A 13,179-nucleotide genomic window follows, 5' to 3' on the forward strand; every position below is an offset into this window, starting at 1 on the left:
GGCCTCCTCCATCCCAAGGTCAACAGTCCCTTTTAGTGTTTTGTTTTTACACTTAAATCTTTTGGCATAATGAATGAAACAGAAATCCAGCTTCCCACACTCTCCCTTGACTGGCTAATTGTTCAAGAAACAATTATTGAATAACCTTTTTCCCACCATTAAAATATCACTTTTATCGTATATATGTACTGAATTCTCATGTGCATTTGGGGCTATTTCTGGAAACTATTCTGGTGGATTGTGCCAGTCCTGTGCCAATCCCAACACACTGTGCTTTTACTTCAACTTTTAATATTTAGTAATTCAGGTCCCCCCATTACTCATCTGTTTCAGAATGTTCTTTTTTTCTCATCATTCTGTATAAACTTTTGGGATGAAGTGCTCTATATATGTCAATTACGTCCATTTCATATAATGTGTCACTTAGGGCTGCTATTTCGTTATTTATTTTCTGTTTGGATGATCTATCCATAGCTGTCAATGAAAGATAAACTTTTGAATTGTCAACTTTTCCAAATTAATCTTTTGGGATTTAGAGACTGCATTAAACTTATGGATTTAGGGAAAATTGACATTTTTATAATATGGCCTTGTTTAAAAACAAGTTATTCAAATCTTCCTGGTTTAAGTAACTCAAAGAACTTTAGTTTTATTGATCGATCAAATATAGGTCCTTTACATTTCTTGTTAAAGTTACTCCTAGATATTTTAGGATTTTTATTGCTCTTACAAATGATATTTCCTTCCATTAATTTTCTAACTAATTATTAAAAACCTATTGGAGGGCTGGCCCAGTGGCTCAGGCGGTTGGAGCTCTGCGCTCCTAATGCCAAAGGCTGCCAGTTTGATTCCCACATGGGCCAGTGCCCAATGGCTCAGTTGGTTGGAATGCGGGCTCTCAACCACAAGGTTGCCGGTTCGACTCCCACAAGTGATGGTGGACTGTGCTCCCTGCAAGTAACAATGGCAACTCGACCTGGAGCTGAGCTGCGCGCTCCACAATTAAGTTTGAAAGAACAACAACTTGACTTGGAAAAAGTCCCGGAAGTACACACTGCTCCCCAATAAAGTCCTGTTCCTCTTTCCCAATAATAAATAAATAAATAAATAAATAAATAAATAAATAAATAAATAAATAAATAAATACCTATTGGAAATCCTGCCATTTTCCACAACATGGATGGACTTTGAGGGCACAACGCTAAGTGAAATAAGTCAGACAGATAAAGACAAGTACAATATGATCTCACTTATACGTGGAATCTAAAAACAAAACAAAACAAAAAACAAAACCTGAACTTGTAGATACAGAGAATAGATTGGTGGTTGCTGGAGGGGTGGGGAGCAAAATGGGTGAAGGTGGTCAAAAGGTACAAACTTCCAGCTATAAGATAATAAGTCCTGGGGATGTGATGTACAGCATGGTGAATATAGTTAACGCCACTATATTGTATGTTTGAAAGTTACTAAGAGAGTAGATCTTAAAAGTTATCATCACAAGAAAAAAAATTTTGTAACTATGTATGGTGATGGATGTTAACTAAACTCATTGTGGTGCAAAGTTGCCAGTTCAATTCCTCGACTCCCACAAGGGATGGTGGGCAGCGCCCCCTGCAACTATGATTGAACATGGCACCTTGGGCTGAGCTGCAGCTGAGCTCCGAATGGCTCAGTTGGCTGGAGCACATCCTCTCAACCACAAGGTTGCCTGGACTCCCGCAAGGGAGGGTGGGCTGTGCCCCCTGCAACTAGCAATGGCAACTGGACCTGGAGCTGAGCTGCGCCCTCCACAACTAAGACTGAAAGGACAACAACTTGACTTGGAAAAAAGTCCTGGAAGTACACAGTGTTCTCCAATAAAGTCCTGTTCCCCTTCCCCAATAAAAAAAATCTTTAAAAAGAAAAAAAAAAAAAAAGAAACTCATTGTGGTGATCATTTCACAATATATACATATATCAATCATGTTGTACACCTAAAACTAATATAATTGTATGTCAATTATATCTCAATTAAATGAAAACTTGAAGAGCTATTCCTTGTTTATATTTTGCTCTTAACTCTTTATCCACACTCTGTCCTACAGAGCTCAGTCTTGGCCTTGAGTACCATTTCTATGTTAATGATTCCTCATGTCCACAGTTTGTCATCTCTCCCAAACTATCATTTTATCTCTAATTTGGTGTTTCTTAAATTTCAAAAATTCTCATACCACTGTCACTTTTCATATTCTGTATACTACTTGTACCATTATTTCATTGCTTAATTTTTTCTTTAAACCAACTCATTAAAAAATAGCCTTATCTTGTGCAATAATACCCATGAAATAACAAGAAGTCTGATGTGTTGGTTATAATTTCTCTAACGTGAAAATAAACACAAGACTATTAAAGTTTCAAAAAAATGTTCTCCATACTGTTTAAAAATATTTCTTGTATCATCTACCATTTGAAATTCTGTTCTAGCTGATCACAAACCTAAATATTCACCATTGCTGCAAATTCATCGTTCTCCCTCGAAGTCTTCTCAGCCCATTTCCTTGCTGTCAGGGGGATCATTTATTTCCCCAATCACATGAGCTCCAATCTTGGGTTTCGCAGATGCCCCATTCATTGTCCCTTGCCCTCCATTCTCCCAGACACTCTTTTTGTCTTCCTCTCTGGTGATACATCACCTCCCATAATCCTTCTATGTTCCTTCCCCAGGACCAGCATCTTGCTTTAATTTTAAGCCCCATCTTTCTGAACCAGCTTCATACCCACTCCATATTGCCCTCTGCATTATTTAAACACATTTCCTACCCACCCCCCACCTCCATCTATTGTACTACAAACCACACTGTGACTCTGGGATTTTCCCCTCCTTCCTCTGCTCATCCATATCTTACCTGTCCTTTTAGGCTGACTTTCCAGGAAGCCTTCTCATATGATTCCAGCCCCCTCCCTCTCTTACTTCCGGAGCACTGTCTAGTATTGGCTCAGGCAGCTCATCTCCCTGGGTAGATTATAGCTGTTTGCAGGCAGGCCTCAGTCTAAATATTCCTTCTGCATTGGCACATTGCCAAGCACACATCAGATGCTCCATATTTGCTTGTTGAGTCACTGCATGGTGGCATTCCTAAAGACTTACCTCAGACTCCACCTGTCCCTGTTACTTGCCACAGCAACTCAACCCATCCTGCACAACCTTCAACTCTCACCAACCAAGGGCCAGAGGGAAATCGAAACAGGTGTTAAGAAAGGCGGAGCACACTGAAATTTAAGAAGCCAGTTCTAGGATCGTTAGTCTTTTAATATATTATTCTGAAAAGAAAGGAATTAAAAAAAAGTTCCTGACATCTCTTCTGATTTTTTAAAATTTAAATAAATACCCTGCCCTCCCCCCACCCGCTAAAATTTCCTTCTTCCCCATCATCCCACCCATACCTGCTGCTAGAGCCTCACTCCAGAGCTAAATAAGATGCCAGTTTCAGAGCAGGCCACTCTCACTACCGGCGACTTGTAAGTACTGTAACTAAGTCTGTGGCCCTTGGCCTCCCTTCTGCTCCACTTCCCACTCCAGACCAATCCCGCGATTTGGGGTGAACACGGATGGTGGGGCCTTTCGGCATGAGGGAAAAGTGCAAACTTGGTTCCCTTTAATTGCCCGACATTCCCCACTCCCTGCTCAGGAGGAAGTCAGAGGGCCCAGAATTGCCCTCCAGACTGAAATAAATAACAAAATAAATACGCCCTCCCTAATTCCCGATTCTATAAAAACAGCTTCTCCACCTCTCACTCTCTCATCCCTCTCCTTCAATTGACCCGCCCTTCCTCCCTAGCCCTTCCCACCTCCCCCATGCTGCTCTCCGGCTTGGCCTTTGCCCTCGCAGGAGGAGGGGTCTACCACACTCAGTGGGGAGAGCAGCGCGAGGGCCTCACTCCCAACCTCAAGCAACCCCCCACAGCCCCCCGAGTTTTTTTGGGTGCTGCTGGTGCCCCAAGCCCGATAAGCCTGGCAGACTCCCCGTCTCCGGAGATGAGGGAGGAGGCCAGGGGTTCTTCCTGGCTCTCTCACCTGGTCCTTCAAGTGTCCCACTTTCAAGGCAAGTCTCCCGGAGAGCCCCGCCCCGCTCCCAAGTGCCGGTGCCCTGGCCTCCCGCCCTCCTCAAATGGCAGTGTCCCAGAGGACCGTGTGCTGCCGGCGGCAGGGCGGGGTGCCGGACTTTCGGGGCTCGGGCCCCCGCCTCCAGCTAGGGAGGATGGGCATGCTCTCCTGCTTGCAGAGGCCGCGGTCGGGGCGGTGGCGCGCCTTGATCTCCTTGCACACGCAGCGCTTGCGCTCGATTACCTCCAGCAACTTGCCGTCGCGCTCGCGGGCCGGCTGGGGCGGCAGGGGCAGCGGCAGCGGCAGTGCTGGGCGGGTCTGTGCCCCTTCCTTCCGCCGCCGGCCCCGACGGGGGAAGAAAGGAAGAAGCGGGGGTCAAGGACCTCAGAGTGACCGGGCCCCGTTCCCACTGCGGAGACCAGTGCCTTCCCCCAGAAACAAGTCCTCTCTTGCCTCTGTCATCTCTTCCTGGCTGGGGGCGCTGATGGGACAGAAACCCAGCCCTTACACCCTTTGCCCTGCTGTTTGAGCCCTGGTGCCAGGCTGGGCCTGTCTCACCCTGAGTAAGGGGTGCCTTTAAAAATTGTCTTCCCAGAGGGGAAGCCTTTTTCTAAATGCACAGAGGTGTACTGTCTGCCAGTCAGGGCCCTGCCTGTCTTGCCCATCAGGAGCAGCCTCTTCCCAAGGTCCACCCCCAACTCCCTCACTCTCCACCGGTTCCCTATTAGTTTGTGCCAGGCCCAGCCGGTCCTCTTACCTATCTTTTCACACCCAAACCTTCTTCTCTATATACTCCTTAACCAATTAAACCCAGCCCCATCTTCCTCCTCACCTGGCTTGGGACATCCCGGGGCTGGCTGCAGGGCCGAGGTGTGTGGAGCGAGGCCTGGCGGACTCCAGAGGTGGAGGCGGAGCGCCCCAGGCGGTAACCTCCCGTGAAGTCTGGGGAGGAAGAAGGAATGAAGACCAAAGAAGGCTTTCAGGTTCCCTGAGGACAGCCCCTTCCAGGCCACCCCTGCCTCATCAGAAGAAAGGGGATGGAGATGTATTAGGATGTAGGCCCCGGGACACAGACCCTGGGAGATTCCCCCCAATCCACCCCATCTGTGTACAGGTGTGCGAGGGCAGGGTGTCACCTCCATTTCGGTGGCAGGCTGGGAAGGTCTGGCAGGGTATGGGCAGCGCTGTGCGGCTCCCTCCTCGGTCCCCTCCATGGTGGATCCTGGCCAGCAGGCCCTCGGCCCCCTGGCTCCTTACTGGGATTCCTGACGCCATAGGGCCCCTGTCCTCACGCTCCACCTTGCCTGGACCCTCGGTACTGCCATTCCAGGCCCGGGCACCATCCTCGACCTCTGCTGAGATGACAAGGAGAGCTCAGTGCCTGTATGGGGTGGGGTGGGGGTGGGGGTATACTGTCCCCTCAGCTCCACACACTGCAGCATGTCATAGCTAGGAAGGGTGGGACCCTCTTCACACTCCCCAACACATACACACACAACAGGGACCCCAGTACTGCCACCTTCCATTGCACCCTCTAATACCATCCCTGGGCTGAGAATCAGATGTTTGCTGCTTCCAAACCCTTTTTGCTGGTCAGAGGGGTCTCCCATACCCCAGCTTTAGCTTCCGAGCCCCTCCAACCCCATATAGGGATAGAAAGACCATCCTCAGGAACAGACCAAGGGCACTGTTCTCCAGGAGGGGGAGAATCCCAAATCCTGAGCCAAAAAGTGGTGGTGGGGGGGCGTTGGGGGGAAGGGCTGCCTGTGAACTAAGCTCATCTGTGAGTAGGCCAGGCAGAGCATTGCGTTGCCAGGCAACCGTAGGGGCCTCCCTCTCCTCTCCCTCCTGTCTGGATGGGTTGCCATGGTAACAGCTGGGAGGCAGCTGTGTTTAGCTCCTAGTGTGTGCACACTCACAAACACACACCCTTGCAGCCCAGCAAAGGGAGGGCAGGGAGTACAGTAGGATGGGGCAGGAGGAGGTGGCTGCTCTGAGGTCCAGATTCTACCCCCATATCCTAGATCTTCCTGCCCCTCTAGCACACACATAGGGACCTCATCCCTTCAGTCCACTGCATGCTCTAGTCTCCCAAAATTTCCCAATTCAGGACAATGGGCCATGGCTTCCAAATAACCCCTCCAAGGCGTCCCTCAAATCACCGTGGACATCCCCACCCCTCCTCATCCCCGCCTCCCTCACTCACTGTCCAGCTCTTTTGCCTTCCTCCCTCCATACAGGACCTTCCTCTGCAGAGCCCAGCCTGCCCCAAATGTCGTGGCACCCATCTCTTCTTCTTCCTCTTCTGGTGTCCCTGCACTGGCGATGACGTGGGCACAGGAGATACTGGCAAAGGCACCCCCATCGGTCCCTTGTTCTTGCAGCTGGATCTTCACCATGGGGGATGGGGTCCCCATTCCACAGCCCTTATTCAGCACCCCCCCAGCCTTGAGGCTCTCATAGGCAGGGGGTCTCTTGAACCCAGCTGCTGAGGCTGGGTAGGTCCAGAGCGGGGTCAGGGGGCCTGCCGTTGGGTCTGGAAGGCTGTGTGCGGAGGCCAGGCAGCCACGGTGGTGGAGAACCCCAGCTGCTGTGCTCATGGCCCCAGTGTGGGGACTGGACTTCCCAGGCACAGGGGGCCTCGAGCTGGTGCACAGCATCCCATGAAGGACTGAGATTTCCTTCTCCGTCTTTGGCTCCCCAGCACCCAGGGGTGGCCCAGCTGGCAGGACGGAGTGTGTGGTCACCTTAACTGCTGAGTACACCATGGTATAAGACACGGCCTTGTCCTTGGGGGGGCAGGGAAGCAAGGTGGCCGGGGCAGGAGGGGCTGCCGGCGCCCCTGCTGCCTTGGGGCAGATCATGCTGTGGGAGTTGGGGAGCTCCCGCTCCCCCCGGGGCTGGCCAGAGCCCTGGGGTGGCAGCGGTGTTGAGTGGCTCCGGGCACGGCCCGAGGGTCCCAGCAGCAGCAGGTTGGCAGCAGGAGGCGGTGGCGGTAGGGGAGGCGTCTCCCGCTCCCGGGCAGGCACTTGGGGAGCTGGGGTGGAGCCCGCTGGCTCCTTGGAGTGGCAGAGGACCGGTAGCCTTGAGACCCCATCGCCAGGGGTCCTGGAAGCAGACTTGGCTTGGGGAAAGGCCAGGAGCGGAGGACGGTGCTGGAGGAGGTTGGGGAAGGGCGGGGGGATTTCACAAGGAGTGGTCTTGGTGGGTGTCCCATCCCTCCTGCTTGGGAGGGCTGAGGATGGACGGCGGTGGATGTGAGGCTGGAGAGCATGAGGCTGGTGTGGTGCGGAGATGGCGGTCAGTGGAGAGGCCCCGTTGGCCCGGCCTTCCCCTGTCTCCTCAGGCAGGGGGTACTTCATCTCCTCATATATGGCCTCACTCTCTTCCGAGTCTGAGTCAGCGCCAGCTGGAGGGGTTGGGCCCCCACCCCCGAGAGGGGGTCCAGTCAGGCCCCCTCCACTTCGCCCTCCTCCCCTGAAGACATCCCCCACCATCTCAATGTACACTGGCTCTTCTTCCTGGGCACCCACCTCAGGGTCCCCAGTGACGCAAGATCCCCTACTGAGGCGCTGAAGGGGCAGGTTCCCCCCTCGAGGAGAGGGGGCTGGGGGACAGGACTCATCGAAGGAGACAGAGAGCTGTGTGTTGGGGCTTCTCCTCGGCTTCTGTGGAGGAACCTTCCGGCTGGACTCTCGGCCCTCTGGTGCTGACTTCTGTGAGCCTGGTAAGGATGGGAAAGACATAAACTGGGATCTTGGTTGGGGGAGGGAATGGAGAGACCCTTCTGACCTCTTGACCCATTTGCAAGGACATATCTGCCTCTTCATTTTGTCCATATCCCTCAACTTACAGCTCCAGTGGGTTTCCTACCTGACCAGCTAGCCTCTGTCCTAATGAACTCAGAATCTGCAACTCCCACCCTAAATTCTCTCCCACCCTCATGTTCCTCCAAGGACGTGACACCCCTTTGCAAAGACTGGACTTTTCAGGGAGCTTCCTCTGCCCTTGAATAATTCATCTCAGGCCCTTCCAAAAAGGAACCCCCCCATTCCCTCTGAGAATGGAACCTTCCACTTTCTTGGTTCTTCCCTGAATGAACCCTCCCAGCAGGCCTCCCCAGGCCTTGAATGGATCCTCCTGGCTCCCAGCTCCCCCTGGGGAGGGGCGGGGGTGTCTCACCTGCTTTCTTGCTAGGGGGCATCTCTGCCCCTGACCCTGCCATGCTGAGCTTGGTGCTGGGGTGTCTCCGAGGCTTGGCTGGGGGTCTTCGGGTACTGCTGTCCTCAGTGAGACCCCCACCGCCTCCCCCAGGCCCAACCCCAACACTGTCCATGCTGCCCACTGAGTGGCAGGAAAGGGAGCGTGGGGCCATGGCGCTGCGGCAGGGGTGGGGGGTGTGCTCCTGAGAGGCAGGCATTGTCATGAAGCCCATCCTGAGGGAGCGGCGCAGCGAGGCGATGTCCCGCACTCGGACCCCAGGCCCTGGGCCAGCCCCGGGTCCCGCTGGGCCTGTGGGAGCCACCTCCTTACTGGAGCTGGGGAGAGAAGGCCAAGATGGAGCAGAGGTTGGGCCTCAGGCCTGGGCCTCCACCTTCTCCAACCCAAGCGGGGTTTGCAACCCTGTGGCCTCCCAGGGAGGAAGAAGGGGGCCTGGGATGGGGATGGGGGGCGGGGCGGATGTCTGAAGGTCTAAGGTACTAAAGTAGAAGCTTCAGGCAGAATCCTGAGGCTTTAAAAAAGGCAATGGAGGCAGGGATGAGAGAAGGGGTGAATATGTGTGCCAGGGAGCATACAGTTGGCGTATCTGACACAGCAACACAGTACCTGACCGCTTCACACATAGGCAGAGAGATGTAAACCCAGGCAACACAGCTCTGCCTGACTCACACACCTACCACCACAGCTTTGCTCTTTCTTACTCTCACATGGCCCACACCTGGCCTCTGGCCTCCCTCATGTTCAGTTACTCCACAACATACCGCGCCTCCTCTCCCAGACACCGAAAGCAGCCGCCCCCAGCTGATTCTTTTTCCACCTTTCCTCTGTCACCCTCCCAGACCCACCCCCATTCCCTTCACTGTCCCATGAGTGAAGGAGGGGGGGAGCTGGCAAGGAAGAGGAGAGAGCTGCTGTGGGGTGGGCTCTCATTAAGGCCCTGTCTACTAACCCTTCATTAGGGAGAGATCACTGCAGTGATAGCTCTGATTAATCTAATTAACAACAAGAATTAAACTCCACAGTTGCAAGGAGGCAGCAGGGAGGTGGCTCTGACTCAGGCTCCAAGAGGCTGTGCAGTCAATGGGAGTGAAGAGAAGGGAGCAAGACGGGGGAGGCCTGGCCCCAGGTCCCTGGGAGGGCAAAGAGAGAGGGCAAGCAGAGAGGGATTCCCCAACCCTGACTCTTCTGCAGGGCCCAACCTGCAAGTTCCCCACTACACACACACACACACACACACACACACACACACACACCTGTCACTTGGCCACTCACCTCCCCCAGCAGAGGAGGCTGAGATGGGGCCAAATGGATCTTCCCTGGTGCCCCTCAAATGACACTATCCCTGGACCATGAGGGCAGCAGGGCCTGCCCCTTCCAAGGTCAGGTGACAGGGGAGCCAGGAGCCAGCCCCAAATTGACAGTGAGGAGAAGACCACAGGCCAAAGGTGAGTCAGGAAGGAGTGACTCGTGCTTCTGGGGATGCGGAAGAGCCAACAGGGTGCTCCTGAGCTGGAAGCCCCCCAAGAGGGCAGAACAGGTGCAGGGCGGGGACAGGGTGTGTGCCACTCCAGCAATTCTGGGCTGAGCACAGGCTCTGAGATCAGACTGATGACCAGGCTGTTGGACCCAGGAAGGGCAGAAGGGATGTGGTCCAGCCAGGGGGAGGCAGAGGTGGGCAGGCGAGGGGGCAGTCTGGGATGCAGCCTTACCTCCTCTTGGCCTCCTCCTCCTTGTGTTGCCTCCACTCCAGCTTGGTTTTTCGGTAGAGGAGGTTCATGTCGTGGGACAGGAGGTGGGGGCTGGGGGGCCCTGCTCAGTGCCACCAGGCCCGGGGGACGGCCCTCCCTGGGTCCCGGATCCACTTGGTGGGGAGATGGGAAGGAAAAAAAGAAAGATGTGGGGTGGGTGGGGGCCAGGAATGAATGAGAAAGAGAGAGACAGAGAAAGGAACAGAGATATGACTCGGGTCCTCAGAGAGAGGAAAACAGATGGAGACACAGAAAACCCACCACTGCCTCTAGGACAGACAGAGAGACATAGATGGACATGTGTACACAGAGTCATACATCCTGACAAAGGTGTTCAGGGCCACAATTACATACTCCTGAGTGATCAGATCGACAGATTCCTATCCTGTAGGACATACACACACACAGGCCCCACAAACACACATTCAGACACACAAACCACAGGGCCATAGACTCATATGTACAGAGGACCAGACACATAGATTGGCATAGGTAAACACAACCTAGGAACAGGCAGACACACAGACATAAACACCAGACACACCCACAGCACACACAGACCTCCAGACAGACACACACAAATAGGCTGCACAGAACTGGACATACCTACAGACAAGGAGTTATGCCCAGGCCTACTTGCGTACATTGCACCCCAATGGGGAAGGGGGAGACAGTTAGACTCCCCACCCCTTTTTGGGCCCTGAGGCTGGGGGGGGTGTCATGAGGGGAGGGTGGGGATTCTGGAGAAAGGGTGGGGGCACTCTGAGTTGGGCATCTACAATACCACCACCCAGACACCCAGATATCTCCTTCCTCTGCCTTTCCCCCTTCCTCTTCTGTGCCTGGGCCCCGGTCTTGGTCCACCCCTCTTCCTGAGCCCTGGCTCCTCAGCGATGGTCTCCACCTCCCTCACTGATGGCCCAAATCACCTTCCTCCTCCAGGATCTGGGAGGCTCCCAGCTCCCCTCTTCGAGTCCCCGCCCCTCAATCCCACCCGAGGGTCTTCAGTCTAGCCCCATAGCTACCTTCGGGGCTGCGGCCTCCATACCTGCTCTGGTTTCCCTTCCCCCAAACACACTCTCCTGCGCCTCAGCCTCACCTCTCGTCCAAGGCGCCCCTCCTCACTGCCGTCCTCTCCCTTCCCTGTTTGTTCCAAACCTAACCGGCTTCATTCCACTCTCCATCCAAGGGCCCCAGGTTCCCGGGCAACCCTCCCCTTCCCCTTGTCCTGCTACCCTGGGTTTCTCCGTCTCTCGCCGCGCCAATCCTCCCTGCCCCTGGTTCCCCCCATCCCACCTCCCCGCACCAAGCGTCCCCAATTTCTACATCACCGTACCTGGCCTGCCGGGCGCCGGCCCCCCCATGCCGGGCTCCGCCCGGAGCAGGAGGAGGGAGGAGGAGAGACAGAGAGAGACCGGGGGGGAGCCGAGCTGGGCCCTGCCGCAGAGACAGCCCCGCCTCCGGGTCCGCCCCCAGACCCGCCCCCGGCCCCAAACCCACCCTTCCACACCCTCCAAGGACAGAGTTGGAGTGGCCGCGCCGCGCCGCGCCGCCAGACTGGGGTGAGGGACACGGGGGCCGAGGAGTCTGCGGGGGGACTCGGAGAAAGGTCGTGGGGCGCGGGGGACCCGGCGCCAGCCCACCCCCGCCTTGGGGCATCCACTCCTCGCCGCCTCTCGCTCCTGCTCGGCTCTGTAGCGCTGGGTTGAGTGTCCAAGGCCCCGGCGGACGGACGTGGGGCGCAGCACGCAGCGGCGCCCCCCAGCGGTAGCTGGGGACCTGCACCGGCGCGCGTCCCCCGTGTACGAGGCGCTCACGGGCTGCGCACCCCGCGTCCGGCCGGGGCGAGGCTGCTGCTGCTGCAGAGCCGGGCGTGCAGTGAGACAACGAGGCCAGCAGAGGGGGCTTCTTTCCGGCGGAGGGGCTCTGAGAATCTGGAGCGGGACTATCTGCATCTCTGCCCAGCAGGGGGCGTGCGCCCTTGGCCGCGCCCCACTTTCCCCCCGCCCCTCAGGTGTGGGGAGGGCACCCGAGCTGGCTCGCCGGGTGCTCGTTGCCTATGCCTGCAATCTTCCCAGGCGCCTGGACATTGTTTCACCACCTGGGCTCAAAGTCTTCCACCCGCCCTTTTCCGCGGCCCAAGTCTTCCTCTGGGTAACCTTTGACTACGGGGGCCGGCGCCCGCCAGGACCTGGGCGCCCTGAGTCGACGTCTGACTGCAACCACCAGGGCCGCTGAGGAACTCGCCCCCTTCCCCGCATCACCTTTCTCATCAGCTCCCTGGGAAATTCCACCCCCAGAATTCCCTTTGGCGTACGTTAGCTTCAAGAAAACCTCGGTTCTACCCTTAAGTGGCTGAAAAATGGACCCCCAAAAGACATCCACGTCCTAATGCCTGGAACCTGTTAATGTTACTTTATATGGCAGTCTTTGCAGATGTGCTGTGTGGCTTGGGGCAAACGGTGCAAGCTCTCTAAAAGATGTCTCATCGCATACCTACCTCAGTAATGTTGGCAGTGATGAATACGACGTGCTTTTAAGTGGAAAGGGCCCCATACATTAAAGGGCTATTATAAATGCCCCCAGGAGAAGTAACACATTAAACACATGGCAGTCCTTTCACTTTTACACCTTAGTGGGAATTAATTTTTACTTATTGATTCAACAAACTTATTGATTTTTACTTATTGATTTTCGCAGAGACCAACAAAGTCCCAGTGACTGTAGGCATGGAGGAGTCCAAGATAATGCTGAGTGTCCTAGATGATGGCAAGGGGGGGGGGGTTCCTAAGATAGGTTTTGAATAGTTTGTAAGTAGTCAGCGCTGAAGGAAGGAGGATCTGGGAGGAGAGCAGCAGGGATGTGCTCTGAATACTGCCAGAGAGAAGAGAGTTGGGCTGTGAGTCTGGGAGGCTGCTTCCACCAACCACTTGGGATGCCTCAGGACCTGGCTATGGCAGCCATTGTTACCATGAAAGGAGAGAGGTAGGAGTGCAGATGCAATTTAACAAGGAGATAAAGGACAAATAATATATAAACGTAGGGGCAAGGGGCTTTGCTTCATTTTCATTTTCACCCTAATCCTAAGGGTTGGTTAAAGATTTCCAGGAGCTAAAGCTGAGGAAG

The 13,179-nt window shown here is 54.6% G+C and overlaps 1 protein-coding gene across 5 annotated transcripts; it reads right to left on the reverse strand.

Annotated features, from left to right (window-relative positions):
- Positions 1 to 2,750: 2,750 nt before the first annotated feature.
- NYAP1 (neuronal tyrosine phosphorylated phosphoinositide-3-kinase adaptor 1) lies at positions 2,751 to 11,902 on the reverse strand. Of its 5 annotated transcripts, XM_081053796.1 has the most exons (8): positions 11,697 to 11,902; positions 11,390 to 11,490; positions 10,015 to 10,166; positions 8,267 to 8,622; positions 6,291 to 7,808; positions 5,221 to 5,439; positions 4,917 to 5,026; positions 2,751 to 4,402 (listed from the first exon to the last, which is right to left on the reverse strand). In XM_081053796.1, exons 3-8 carry the CDS (start codon positions 10,080 to 10,082, stop codon positions 4,145 to 4,147), a joined length of 2,529 nt encoding a protein of 842 aa, XP_080909922.1. In that variant the 5' UTR covers positions 10,083 to 10,166; positions 11,390 to 11,490; positions 11,697 to 11,902; the 3' UTR covers positions 2,751 to 4,144. The 5 variants fall into 5 exon arrangements, with proteins under 5 accessions (XP_080909922.1, XP_080909921.1, XP_080909923.1 ...); XM_081053795.1 differs by having other exon boundaries at positions 11,390 to 11,902; XM_081053797.1 differs by lacking the exons at positions 11,390 to 11,490; positions 11,697 to 11,902 and adding an exon at positions 11,153 to 11,303.
- Positions 11,903 to 13,179: the final 1,277 nt, after the last annotated feature.

Source organism: Rhinolophus hipposideros (genome assembly GCF_964194185.1).
Source record: "Rhinolophus hipposideros genome assembly, chromosome: 7".
Taxonomy (NCBI): Eukaryota; Metazoa; Chordata; class Mammalia; order Chiroptera; family Rhinolophidae; genus Rhinolophus; species Rhinolophus hipposideros.

Excerpts from the sequence above, each read along its gene's own strand:
- NYAP1 (XM_081053796.1), bottom strand. The coding sequence starts at position 10,082 with ATGAACCTCCTCTACCGAAAAACCAAGCTGGAGTGGAGGCAACACAAG. Across the intron at positions 7,809-8,266 it reads GCCCCCTAGCAAGAAAGCAG|GCTCACAGAAGTCAGCACCA; the intron begins GTGAGACACCCC and ends CATCCTTACCAG. Across the intron at positions 5,440-6,290 it reads GAAGGCAAAAGAGCTGGACA|CAGAGGTCGAGGATGGTGCC; the intron begins GTGAGTGAGGGA and ends TTGTCATCTCAG.